The sequence below is a fragment of the Primulina eburnea genome, chromosome 17 (assembly GCF_022965805.1).
Source record: "Primulina eburnea isolate SZY01 chromosome 17, ASM2296580v1, whole genome shotgun sequence".
Taxonomy (NCBI): Eukaryota; Viridiplantae; Streptophyta; class Magnoliopsida; order Lamiales; family Gesneriaceae; genus Primulina; species Primulina eburnea.
The window spans coordinates 5,636,223-5,650,927 of NC_133117.1; the positions used below are offsets into that span (position 1 = coordinate 5,636,223).

At 29.3% G+C, this 14,705-nt stretch overlaps 1 protein-coding gene and 1 long non-coding RNA gene across 2 annotated transcripts; both read right to left on the reverse strand.

Annotated features, from left to right (window-relative positions):
* Nucleotides 1–308: 308 nt before the first annotated feature.
* LOC140818296 (major pollen allergen Ole e 10-like) lies at nucleotides 309–932 on the reverse strand. The gene is made up of 3 exons (XM_073178220.1): nucleotides 835–932; nucleotides 497–725; nucleotides 309–422 (listed from the first exon to the last, which is right to left on the reverse strand). The coding sequence occupies exons 1-3, from the start codon at nucleotides 916–918 to the stop codon at nucleotides 397–399; spliced, it is 339 nt and encodes a 112-aa protein (XP_073034321.1). The 5' UTR covers nucleotides 919–932; the 3' UTR covers nucleotides 309–396.
* Nucleotides 933–12,728: 11,796 nt separating this feature from the next.
* LOC140818452 (uncharacterized) lies at nucleotides 12,729–13,565 on the reverse strand. Its single transcript, XR_012114986.1, has 3 exons — nucleotides 13,474–13,565; nucleotides 12,886–13,114; nucleotides 12,729–12,815 (listed from the first exon to the last, which is right to left on the reverse strand). It is a non-coding gene; the product is annotated as an uncharacterized lncRNA (long non-coding RNA).
* Nucleotides 13,566–14,705: the final 1,140 nt, after the last annotated feature.

The window sequence follows — 14,705 nt, forward strand, 5'->3', positions numbered from 1 at the left end:
ATTTAATATTCAAGATTACACCATCTTAGCATAATCAATTTTTTAATTTGATATGATCATGATACTACGAAATCTCGGGTTTTACACAACTTGTATGAATTACTTCAAAAGAATCAATATAAAACCAAAAAGTTGGTGGGTTTTTTTTCTCCCTATTTTCCCCTTCATATTCAAAGCCTCAGTTTAATTAAAGAATGTTGTTATGGCAAAAACACAAGAGTTCATGAAAATAACCCTTTCCCATATATATATATATATATATATATATATATATATATATGTGTGTGTGTGTGTGTGTGTGTGTGTGTGTGAAATTAAATATAATTTCATCGAAAATCAGAAACACAATAAGTAGTGATTATTCTTGCTGCCCATGCACACTCTTCTTCATTTACGTTATGGGTAATGGCAACCTCCATAAGCTGCAAATTAAACATCAACATAAGTAATGATAATAATACTGAAAAATGGAGAAAGAAATGAAAATTTGTTTTACATGGATCTTGTGTAACTATAACACCAACTGCTTCCAAACAATGGGCGTCCTCACGGCGATATAAGAGATTGAGAACGAATGATGCATGATTACGCACTGTGTTGGGATAATAGCACTGGGAAAATGAAACAATCGGGGAACAATTTACGATATTTCCACATGCGATATCTATAACTGCTTGCAAATTATACTCCGGGGCAGTGGAGGTCGCCACACACCATGTCTTTGCCTTTAAGAAGAAAGAGAAATAAAATCGCAAAACGATGCAAAAATCACATGGTAATATCATATTCAATAATTTTAATGAAATATATCTTTATCAAACAATAGCAACTTACTGGTCCTTGAGCATTACATTTCCATGTAGCGACTGCAAAAAAGATTGAAACAATTAGAAGCAATGAGATTTTTTTATTTTCCATTGTTCTTCTTGATATGCCAATTAAGTTGTGAAAATTAAGGTATTAATTGCAAGTTTTTTGGCTTTAAATAGATGGGAAATTCATGGCATAAATCTGTAATATCGAATGAGATTACAGATTCTCATGCGAGACACAATTTAACAACCATAATATTTTACCAGATTACACACTTTACTAAATAAATTAAGGTAAAGTTTATGATTTCAATCGAATAGAAATTTATTAAACAAAGTACTGCCTGTTACATGCATGGAATATACACACAATATATATAGCAGAAGACTAAATCCTAATTCATATTCAATATATTTGAAATTTTTTTGTATAATTATAAAGATTCAACTATAATATCTCATATATTTAGAAAGATTTTAACTATTAAGTCGGATTTAATTAGTCTTCTGCTATATTTTGTGTATATTCGATGTAAACAAATTTATTTCTTTTCTATTAATATATTACAATATCATGAGACCATATTAATTATGTTGATGTTTTGCAGCTTATGGAGGTTGCCATTTTACATAACGTACATGAAGAAGAGTGTGGGTAGTAAAGAATAATCACTTCTTACTTATTGTGTTTCTGATTTGGATGAAAAAATATATTTAATTTCAATTTTTCCATTACATATATTTTTTACTGTTTAATCTTTTATTTTAACTAGTAAATTATGCACACACATTGTGTGTAGTGTATAAAATTATAATCATAATTTAAATAAGATTTTTTTTATTAAATGCTTAACTTTATGTTTTATTTAATAATAATTGATAGAAATTAGTTAGAGATCATAGTGCAATTTGAGATGGGTAATACTGAAAATAAGTTGTGGCTATTTTGAGAAAAAAATGTTTGTGTAAGAGCAATTTCGGAAACAAAATATGATCGATTCTTTATATAATGGTATAGATAATCTGACTAAATTTGTGATATAAGATTTCGGATCTATTAATGCTTTCAAAAGAATATTTACCTAAAATCTAAGAGTTATCAATATTATTGAAAAATATTGATTGAATATATAGCATTTGTTATTGTTCGTGAAAAATATGGATCCAAGGTCAAATATTTGTCAACATATATTTCCGATAAATATTGATATGAAATTTAAGATATCAATATTTGTAAAATATTGATCTAAGATGTAAGATTTGTAAATATTTCCATAAAATATTGATTCAATATGAATATTTATCAATATTCAGGAAAATAATGTCATAAGATATACAATTTATTGATAGTTGTAAATAATATCTATCAAAATTTAAGATTAGTCAACTTTATACCGATATATGATCAAAGATTTATCGATACTTCTGAATAATATTGATAAGAAATTCAAAATCTAAGAGTTGGTATTTTTAAAGAATATTAATGCAAGATATGTATTAGTTAATATTTAATTAAAAATATTGATGTAAACATTTTTCAATATTAATCCTGAATATTTATTGATATAAGATTGGATAATATTAATTTGAGGTCAATCAAGACCATATAATTTTGTTTTTTTCGTATATATACATATTTTATCTACTCAAATTTCTTGTCAGTTTTCTTTTAAATATGATTTTATATCCCCATGGATTATATTATTGACAAAGTATTGCCATGCTTAGCCATCACATGACTCTGGTGTAAATCTTGTTTTTTGGGCAAAAGTAGTACTAGTTATTTTTATCGTCATATACATTATGCACTAAAATTTCAAGCATGACCTTTGAAGATTTATTTTTGACTCTTGTGATTTCCCCGTCGCAACATTCATTAAACTGAGACTTTGAATATGAAAGAAAAAAATGATATCCTACCGTAGGGGTCTTGCCTTCACTAAATCAAGTGGTCATCATTTGTCTAAATATGTGAGATTAGTGATTGACCTCATATAATTACTTTTTTTTTATGAAATTGTGGTCATTAAATTTATCGTGAGGGTAATTCCTTCTGGTTAAGTTGAACCGTAGTTAATAGACAGGCCCATAGAAGCTGGTTGGACTGGACTACCCATTCTCTTAATGGTCTACCCTGTAGTCCTAATATCTATTTTACAATGTCAAAAGAAAACGATTTTTATCCATTGTTATTGAGAGGAAAATGTAACGCTCGAAAATTTAAGAAAAATCCACTTAGATCACATGAAATTATTTGGGTGCTAGATACTACATATTTAATAAAATGGATTGTTAAATTAATATTTTTAATGATATTTTTGTTTAGCTATAATTTTTCAGGCATGATGGTTTTGAAATGTTTTTCTGGAAGAAAATACTCGAGCAATGTAGATGTTAATTAAGAAATCATTATTACCTTTAAAGTTTTGGTGATTGACAAAATCAAAACAATATCTAACTATTTCAGGAAACATCAGCAATTTATCTTGTAAAACAAGAACACTTCAACCGCTTAGATTTCAACCGTTTGCAGCAGAAGGACTTCAACCGTTATAAGAATTTCACCCGGAATTTCAAGAACTTCAACCACTTCATTAAAGAACTATTCATTGTTCACTTAATAAAAGATATTATGTGACCGTTCAGGACATTAAATGGTTTTGCACCACTACAAGTCAATCATGTCCCACACCAGTCCCGATAAAGATCTTCATTTATGTCATTTTCCCAAAATAGAAAGATTATCTTAACATCCTACAAGTTCTAATGGAGCTAACATTTATTACAAAATGCATCAACTTTGCAAAGAAACGAGATTCAAAGCTGCACAAGCAAAGAGGGCATTAAATATTTACTGAGAAACATTTAATATATTTGCATCTGATGCTGGCATATCATTCCATCCCTCAATACTTTATATATTAAATAAAAGGTAATTTGTAAAATGCGTAGGTTTTCATAAGACGATCTCACGGATCTTTATTCGTGAGACGGGTCAATCATGTCCATATTTACAATAAAAGTAATATATTTGACAAAAAAATAATATTTTTTCGTGGATGACCCATATAAAATATCTGTTTCACAAAATTGACCCGTGAGACCATCTCATATGAGTTTTTGTGTTGTAAAATTGATAATGCGTATATCAAAATTAGTTATTATATTAAATCTTGATTGATTTATCAGTTGGCAACTTGGCTTTGCATATGGACTTCAAGTGTTCACACATTAAAGATCATATTAAATGTGCTGTTTTAATCAATATTTTTAATTGCAAATTACTATATTTGTTTCCCATCAAAATATTTGACTACTATATATAACAAATCACGTGAATGAAAAGTCAAATAAATTACCTTTTATTTGAATCATTCTTCACCTACACATACTGATGTATTCATTAAATTGCCTGGCCTTTTGTGAATTTTCCATCAAAAGGATACTGTCAAATACAAATTTAATACATCAAATTGCCTGGCCTTGTGTGATTTTTCCGTCAAAAGGATACTTTCAAATACAAATTTGTATGCATCTGTCTTGTTCTATTGATTGTTCACGTTTACTCAAAAGTTTTAAAAAACAAGATTCCTATATAGAATTTTTTATATTAAATATATTTTTTAACCCCATATGGGAAAATATATACATTTGGTTCGGCGGTTGAGTCTCTCAATAATTTTGACTAAACTTAGTTCGATTCTTATGCCCTACATTTTTATTAAAATTTTCAGTAATAGGGGAGGGTGTGCAATCTCTCTATTCGGTTACTGACCGAACCGAACAGTTATATAATCGATTTTTTTTCCGAATAACTGAACTGTGAGGCCCGGGGCCGAAGAGGGCGGGGGGTGAACGCCGGTGCCATCAGTTGCACGGACAATGAGCGGCTCCTGGCAGGCTTCTAGGTGAAGGGAACATGAATGAACCGACCCACACGGGAATGAGAGGGATTCCGAGACTGGGCAATGTAATGGACTGAACAGTTGAAGAGGGCTTAAAAGATTTGATTGGTACTACTCATATCACAAAGGTGCATCTTCTTTTCGGTAGCTCATCACATAAGAACTCCACAGTTAAGCGTGCTTGACTTGGGGAAATTTTGGGATGGGTGACCTCCTGAGAAGTTTCCTAAGGTGCGTGTGAGTGAGGACATAAGCACGCTGGAAAGACTCGTCTTGATACAGTGAGGACAGTCGTCAAATCTGGGGCGTTACAAGTGGTATCAGAGCCGACCTCTCTTAGTACGGTGTGGTTCGGGGACGAACCAAGCGGAAGCTGGTGGGCATGTGAGGCCCGGGGCCGAAGAGGGCGGGGGGTGAACGCCGGTGCCATCAGTTGCACGGACAATGAGCGGCTCCTGGCAGGCTTCTAGGTGAAGGGAACATGAATGAACCGACCCACACGGGAATGAGAGGGGTTCCGAGACTGGGCAATGTAATGGACTGAACAGTTGAAGAGGGCTTAAAAGATTTGATTGGTACTACTCATATCACGAAGGTGCATCTTCTTTTCGGTAGCTCATCACATAAGAACTCCACAGTTAAGCGTGCTTGACTTGGGGCAATTTTGGGATGGGTGACCTCCTGGGAAGTTTCCTAGGGTGCGTGTGAGTGAGGACATAAGCACGCTGGAAAGACTCGTCTTGATACAGTGAGGACAGTCGTCAAATCTGGGGCGTTACATGAACCAACCGAAATATTCATAGAAATCGAATTATTCATACCGGTTTTTTCGGTTATCGTACGAAATAACCGATATCTTTTAAAAAAGTACGAATTTTAACAAAAAAGAAAAAAAGAAAACAATGCAAAGCTCATAAATAACAAGAAATATTTAACAAAATATATAAATAATAAATAAAAATAATGAAATAAAATTATTGGATGAATAGATATATAAAGATAATTGATATAAGGATCAAGGAAACAACTACATACCATTTTAGCCCCACAAGACAATTCAATAAGATGATTTCTGAAGCACTGCCTACAATTTATGTATCAACATGAGTATTAAGTTAAAAACATTTTTTAAAGATAGCAAATGTCCGATTCAATCTGAATCCAACCAATAACGACAAATATGGGTTTTGTAGTCAAGACCCAAGAAATTAACTTGCAAATAAAAAATAACACTATAACTCCAATCAAATTCAAACAGTACAAAACATGATACAACCAAACTTAACAGATACACATTTGAAGATATTACAATCACCAAATGTCTCTCGTGAAATTGGCAACATCTAGATAATTGAAAATAGCTCTTTCACCAACTTCAGAAAATAAATAACGCTCCATTCAGATCTTCACTGATTATACATAAGCCCACAACTACTAAAATGAAAAAAATCACATATCTTCACCTTTATTTAGAACCTTTTGTAAAATATAATAAAAATATTCATCCATCGTCACAATTAAATAACTTTTACATAATAATACATAAATTTTTATGAATTTCAGAAAATAATAAATATTTTTCTAAATAGTCAAAAAGCTATTTGAAGGAAAATCAGTTAGCATATCATTCATGCGCAAGATTTTCACTTGGCGGTCGTCTACTCTGAAAACAATCAGATGGCGGTTGTCCACTATCGAAACAATCAGAGGGAGAGTATGGAAGGAAGCCCAGATCGCCCCTCTATCATGGCCTTCCAAGTTGAAAGTTGCAAAAATCTCGCGCAATCGGCAGAAATAAAATGGTATTGGGTTGACAGGTTTGGTCCATGTATAAAAATTTAAACTTCTTTATAATGTATTTTTTTTATGTCCATATACAATTTAAATTAATTTATTTATTAAATCAATTAATTTAGTTTAACCGAATTTTTCAAATTAAAACTGAAACCGAACCTAGTTAATCAAATTAACCGATTGTTTAAAATTTCAAAATCGAACTTCAGAATTATCCGAATCGAATTTTCGAATTAATTTGGTTCGGTCGGTTAAGTAAGTTTAATCAAAATTTTGCACACCCATACTTAGCAATATTATTTATATATTTCCCTCCATTTAAAAGGAGTGAAAAAATAAAATAAAATTAGCAAAAATAAATTAATAATAATGTAAAAATATTTAATAATAGACCGTACTAATTATGATTTTTTCTAACATTATTATTTATTATCAATTTACTTTTAAAAAATATTTTTATGTATTAAATATTTTTACTTTATTATTATCATCATTAAATTTTTTCAATATTATTATTCTTAATTAACTTTTTATCACTAATTATATTATTAATTCATAATATTTTCATTTGTTTATTTCAAAATCAAAAAATATCTAAAAAATGATAAATTATCAAGTGGAGGAAGTATTTTAAATTTCAAAACATATTTTGTTTTTATTTTTACAGTATTTTAAATTTCAAAACATATTCTCGCATAAAACCCGATATTAAATTTAAGAAAAAAAATAAACTCATCAAAAAATATTTTATTAATTAGCTTGAGTATTTTTGTCAATATATATAATTGTTTGTGAAATTAAATATAATTTCATCGAAAATCAGAAACAGAATAAGTAATGATTATTCTTGCTGCCCACACTCTTCTTCATGTACGTTATGGGTAATGGCAACCTCCATAAGCTGCAAAACATCAACGTAAGTAATGATAATAATACTGAAAATATTGAGAAAGAAATGAAAAATTGTTTTACATGGATCTTGTGTAACTATAACACCAATTCCTTTGAAACAATTGGCGGCCTGACGGCGATATAAGAGATTGAGAACGAATGATGCATGGTTACGCACTGTGTTGGGATAATAGCACTGGGAAGATAAAACAATCGGGGAACAATTTACGAAAAATCCACATGTGTTATCTATAATTGATTGCAAATTATAGTCCGGGACAGTGGAGTCCGCCACACACCATGTCTTTGCCTGAACATAAAAATTATATTATATTAATTATTAGGATTATCAATAATTGAAACGGTATATAGCAAAATAAAAAAAAATTAGAACTGATGTTTAGAAAATGACAGAAAATCATTTATTGAATCGATATATTAATTTTTAGGATTATCATTAATTGAACCGATTTTTTTTAATTGATTATCAACTGTGCAATTTCACGACGCATATATCAATCTGATATATTGTTAATTGAACCGGTATATATATAATAAGAAAGAAATAAAATTGCAAAAATCACATGGTAATATCATATTCAATAATAATAATGAAATAAATCTTTATCAAACAATAGCAACTTACTGGTCCGTGACAGTTCCATGTAGCGACTGCAAGAAAGATTGAAAAAATTAGAAGCAATGAGATTTTTTTATTTGCCATTGTTCTTCCTGATATTCCAATTAAGTTGTGTAAAAGTATTGCAAGTTTTTTGGCTTTAAATAGATGGGAAATTCATGGCATAAATCGGTAATATCGAATGAGATTATAGATTCTCATGCGAGACACAATTTAACAACCATAATATTTTACCAGATTACACACTTTACTAAATAAATTAAGATAAAGTTTATGATTTCAATCGAATAGAAATTTATTAGACAAAGTACTTCCTGTTACATGCATGGAATATAGACTCAATATATATAGAAGAAGATTAAATCCTAATTCATATTCAATATACTTGAATTTTTTTTGTATAATTATAAAGATATAACCATAATATCTCATATAATTAGAAAGATTTTAACTATTAATTAGGATTTAATTAGTCTTCTGCTATATTTTGTGTATATTCGATGTAAACAAATTTATTTCTTCTATTATATTACAATATCATGAGACCGTATTAATTATGTTGATGTTTTGCAGCTTATGGAGGTTGCCATTATACATAAATGAAAAATTATATTTAATTTCAATTTTTCCATTACATATATATTTTACTGTTTAATCTTTTATTTTAACTAGTAAATTATGCACACACATTGTGTGTATAAAATTATAATCATAATTTAAATAAGATTTTTTTTATTAAATGCTTAATTTTATGTTTAATTTAATAATAATTGATAGAAATTAGTTAGAGATCATAGTGCAATTTGAGATGGGTAATACTGAAAATAAGTACGGGCTATTTTGAGAAAAAATGTTGGTGTACGTAAGAGCGATTTCAGAAACAAAATATGATGTCCTCTAGGTGATCGAATCTTTATATAATCTAACTAAATTTTTGATATAAGATTTCGGATCTATTAATGCTTTCAAAAGAATATTTACCTAAAATCTAAGATTTATCAAGATTATTGAAAAATATTGATTTAATATATAGCATTTGTTATTGTTCGTGAAAAATATGGATCCAAGGTCAAATATTTTTCAACATTTATTTCCGATAAATATTGATATAAAATTTAAGATATATCAATATTTGTAAAATATTGATCTAAGATGTAAGATTTATAAATATTTCCATAAAATATTGATTCAATATGATTATTTATCAATATTCAGAAAAATAATGTTATAAGAGCTACAATTTATTGATAGTTGTAAATAATATCTATCAAAATTTAATATTAGTCAATATTATACCGATATATGATCAAAGATTTATCGATATTTCTAAATAATATTGATAAAAAATTCAAAATCTAAGAGTTGGTATTTTAAAGAATATTAATGTAAGATATGTATTTGTTAATATTTAATTAAAAATATTGATGTAAACATTTTTCAATATTAATCTGAATAATATTGATATAAGATTGGATAATATTCTTGCATAATATTAATTTGAGGTCAATCAAGACCATATAATTTTGTTTTTTCGTACATACATATTTTATCTACTCAAATTTCTTGTCAGTTTTTTTTTTTAAAATATGATTTTATATCCCCATGGATTATATTATTGACAAAGTATTGTCATGCTTAGCCATCGACTATGGTGTAAATATTCTTTTTTGGGCAAAAGTAGTACTAGTAATTTTTATCGTCCTATACATTATGCACTAAAATTTCAAGCATGACCTCTTAATATTTATTTTTGACTCTTGTGATTTACCCGTCGCAACATACATTAAACTGAGACTTTGAATATGAAAGAAAAAAGAGAAAGTAAATATTTTAGTCAGAATTCTCAATGATCAGTTAACGATATCCTACAGTAGGGGTCTTGCCTTCACTAAATCAAGTGGTCATCATTTGTCTAAATATGTGAGATTTGTGATTGACCTCATATAATTACTTTTTTTTTTTTATGAAATTGTGGTCATTAAATTTATCGTGAGGATAATGCCGTCTGGTTAAGTTGAACCCGTAGTTAATAGACATGCCCATAGAAGCTGGTTGGACTGGACTACCCATTCTCTTAATGGTCTACCCAGTAATCCTAATATCTATTTTAGAATGTCTAAAGAAAACGATTTTTATCCATTTTTATTGAGGGGAAAATGCAACGCTCGAAAATTTAAGAAAAATCCACTTAGATCACATGAAATTATTTGGGTGCTAAATACTACATATTTAATAAAATGGATTGTTAAATTAATATTTTTAATATATTTTTTATTTAGCTACAATTTTTCAGGCATGATGGTTTTGAAATGTTTTTCTGGAAGAAAATACTCGACCAATGTAGATGTTAATTAAGAAATCATTATTACCTTTAAAGTTTTGGTGATTGACAAAATCAAAACAATATCTAACTGTTTCAGGAAACAGCATCAATTTATCTTGTAAAACAGGAACACTTCAACCGCTTAGATTTCAACCGCTTGCAGCAGAAGGACTTCAACCGTTATAAGAATTTCACCCGGATGTTCACGAACTTCAACCACTTCATTAAAGAACTATTCATTGTTCACTTAATAAAAGATATTATGTGACCGTTCAGGACATTAAATGATTTTGCCCTACTACAAGTCAACCATGTCCCACACCAGTCCCGATAAAGATCTTCATTTATGTCTTTATCCCAAAATAGAAAGATTACCTTAACATCCTACAAGTTCTAATGGAGCTAACAGTTATTACAAAATGATGCTCAACATCAACTTTTCAAAGGAACGAGATTCAAAGTTGCACAAGCAAAAAGAGCATTAAATGTTTACTGAGAAACATTTAATATATTTGCAGCTGATGCTGGCATATCATTCCATCCCTTAATACTTAATATATTATATAAAAGGTAATTTGTAAAATGACTAGGTTTTTATAAGACGGTCTCACGAATCTTTATTCGTAAGACGGATCAATCATGTCCATATTTACAATAAAAGTAATATATTTGACATAAAAAGTAATATTTTTTCGTGGATGACCTATATAAAATATCCGTTTTACAAAATTGACTCGTGAGACCGTCTCATATGGGTTTTTGTGTTGTAAAATTGATAATGCGTATATCAAAATTAGTTATTATATTAAATCTTGATTGATTTATCAGTTGGCAACTTGGCTTTGCATATGGCCTTCAAGTGTTCACCCGTTAAAGATCATATTAAATGTGCTGTTTTAATCTATATTTTTTATTGCAAATTACTATATTTGTTCCCCATCAAAATATTTGACTACTATATATAACAAATCACGTGAAAGAAAAGTCAAATAAATTACCTTTTATTTGAATCATTCTTCACCTACAAATACTGATGTATTCATTAAATTGTCTGGCCTTGTGTGATTTTTCCATCAAAAGGATACTGTCAAATACAAATTTAATACATCAAATTGCCTGGCCTTGTGTGATTTTTCCATCAAAAGAATACTTTCAAATACAAATTTGTATGCATCTGTCTTGTTCTATTGATTGTTCACGTTTACTCAAAAGTTTAAAAAGACGAGTCCTAGATAGGATTTTTTTATTAAATATATTATTTAACCCCAAATGGAAAAATATATACATTTGGTTCGCGGTTGAGTCTCTCAATAATTTTGAATAAACTCAGTTTGATTCTCATGCCCCGCATTTTTATTAAAATTTCCAGGAATAGGAGGGTGTGCAATCTCTCTATTCGGTTACTGACCGAACCGAAAAGTTGTATAATCGATACAAGACAATTCAATAAAATAATTGATAGCAAATGTCCGATTCAAACTGTATCCAACCAATAATTGAAGATATTACACAATCACCAAAACTTAAACATGACGACTATCTTTAAGGAACTATAGTCTCTCATCCTCAAATCTTGATAATCAAAGCAAACGAACACATAACATAGCCTGCCAACAGTAAACGACCGTCAATCTTTGTTTCTATTTTTGTTCACAAGTCATAGCACTTCAAATATTAAACTAATACACAAAACAAACCTTCACACTTTGGAGGAATATTCAAGCTTTGTGTACAATCTTCCAATCATAATAAAAATACATGACAAAATATATCATTGATCATTCTCATTAACGTAATTCATTTATGAATTATCCACCGGTGTTGTTGAGGAAGACGAGTCCAACCTAAGTTTTGAATAAAAAAATTACGACATACAAGTAAAATAAATTAGAAGTTTATAGCAATAAAGAAAATCTAAATAATTGGGCCATGCCTTTTGTTATGGATTGGACAGAAGATCACACGTCCACGTAATATTGATATATCCTAAATTTTACATCATTATTCTTCAGAATATATACAGATAAATCTTTGACTTTGGATCCTTATTTTTCAGAATCATTAAAAGATGTTACATCTTAAATTAATATTATTCAAGAATGTTGATATATGTTAAATTTTAGACAATATTCTTTGAAATATTAAAAGATCTGATATCAGAAATCTCATATCACAAATTTGGTTAGGTTAATAAAATAAATTCAACTTGTATTACTTCAAAAGAATCCATATAAAACTAAAATTCGGTCGGTTTTTTCCCTATTTTCCCCTTCATATTCAAAGTCTCAGTTTAATTAAAGAATGTTGTTATGGCAAAAACGCAAGAGTTCATGAAAATAACCATTTCCCAATATAATTTCATCGAAAATCAGAAACACAGTAAGTAGTGATTATTCTTGCTGCCCACACTCTTCTTCATGTACGTTATGGGTAATGGCAACCTCCATAAGCTGCAAAACATCAACATAATTAATGATAATAATATTGAAAAAATGGAGAAAGAAATGAAAATTTGTTTACATGGATCTTGTGTAACTATAACACCGAGTCCTCTCAAACAATGGTCGTCCCGACGGCGATATAAGAGATTGAGAACGAATGATGCATGGTTACGCAGTGTGTTGGGATAATAGCACTGGGAAAATGAAACAATCGGGGAACAATTTACGATATTTCCACATGCGATATCTATAGTTGATTGCAAATCATTGTCCTGGGCAGTGGAGGCCGCCACACACCATGTCTTTGGCTGAAAATAAAAATTTATATTATATTAATTATTAGGATTATCAATAATTTAAACAGTATATAGCAAAAAAAAAAAATAGAACTGATGTTTTAAAAACGACAGAAAATCATTTATTGAACTGATATATTAATTTTTAGGATTATCATTAATTGAACCGATGTTAGAACTTCCCGTACGTTTTTTAAGTTTCTAATTCTTTAACTCTTCTGTGCAATTTCACGGCGATATATCATTAATTGAACCGGTATATATATAGGAAGAAAGAAATAAAATCACAAAATGATGCAAAAATCACGGGGTAAGATCATATATTCTATAATTTTAATGAAATAAATCTTTATCAAACAATAGCAACTTACTGGTCCTTGAGCATTACATTTCCATGTAGCGACTGCAGAAAAGAATGAAACAATTAGAAGCAATGAGATTTTTTTCTTTGCCATTGTTCTTCCAGATATGCTTAAGTTGTGTAAAGGTATTGCAAGTTTTTTGGATTTAAATATATGGGAAATTAATGGCATAAATCTTTGTTAGGAAAATATAATTCCGATGATAATTATATAGATTTTCTTTTTTTACCTAATATCGAATGAGATCACATAATCTCATGCGAGACACAAGGTCAAAGATTTGTCAATGAAGAGAAATATTATTTATATAATATTTAATAAGATTTTCCTTTCTAGATAATGAGAGGATTATGCAAATATTATCATAATATGGTATTAATGTTTAAAAAGAGTTTGTTTCTGATTAAACTCTTACTTTCCTTGTGAATTAAGTTTCCTTGTGGAGATAAACTCTAGGTGAGAGAAAGTCTATAAATAAGATAAACAAGGACATTGTTGCTGCCGCTACACGATCGATCATTCACGCACATGTGAACGTCGTGTTTTTCAGAGAAAAACAATTCACAAAGACGTTGTTTTGAAGAGTGCAGATACCGCGTGTTGCCTTGAATGTTGGAAACATCTACAAACAACATCCGTGACGAAGTTGGCTGAAGATCGTTTTTGTTGCTCCAGTTTTGGCATCATGTTTTTGTTGCTTTCTTGAATAATTTTTAGTCTGGTTATTTGATTTTAGAAAGCATTTATTTTCTCAACGTATTGAGAAAATTGATTTGAGTAATAATCACTATTGGTATTGTTTTCGTGTTAACTCATTGGTTTTTATAGTGATTATTTTTGCCCTGAGGCACCGTACAAGTATTTATACTTATGCAAATTTAATCTTGTCCATCGTATTAATTTAAAGTCAATTTGTGTTACAAATTTTAATATTCCGCTGTATGTTGTCTTAAATGTTATAACATTTAACACAACACTTAATTCTGATAAAACACAAATTTGCAATCTTACACTACTACTGTAAATACTTGTGCAAATTAAATCTTGTCCATCGTATTTATTTAAAGTCAATTTGTGTTACAAATTTAATATTCTGTTGCATGTTCTTAAATGTTGTAACATTTAGCACAACACTTAATTATGATAAAAAACAAATTTGCAATCTTACACTGATACTGTTATATTCACCCACATCTGTCAAGCAATATTCCTTACAAGTGGTATCAGAGCCTACTCTTGAT

Excerpts from the sequence above, each read along its gene's own strand:
- LOC140818296 (XM_073178220.1), bottom strand. The coding sequence starts at position 918 with ATGGAAAATAAAAAAATCTCATTGCTTCTAATTGTTTCAATCTTTTTT. Across the intron at positions 726-834 it reads AATGTAATGCTCAAGGACCA|GCAAAGACATGGTGTGTGGC; the intron begins GTAAGTTGCTAT and ends TTCTTCTTAAAG. Across the intron at positions 423-496 it reads TATAGTTACACAAGATCCAT|CTTATGGAGGTTGCCATTAC; the intron begins GTAAAACAAATT and ends TTTAATTTGCAG.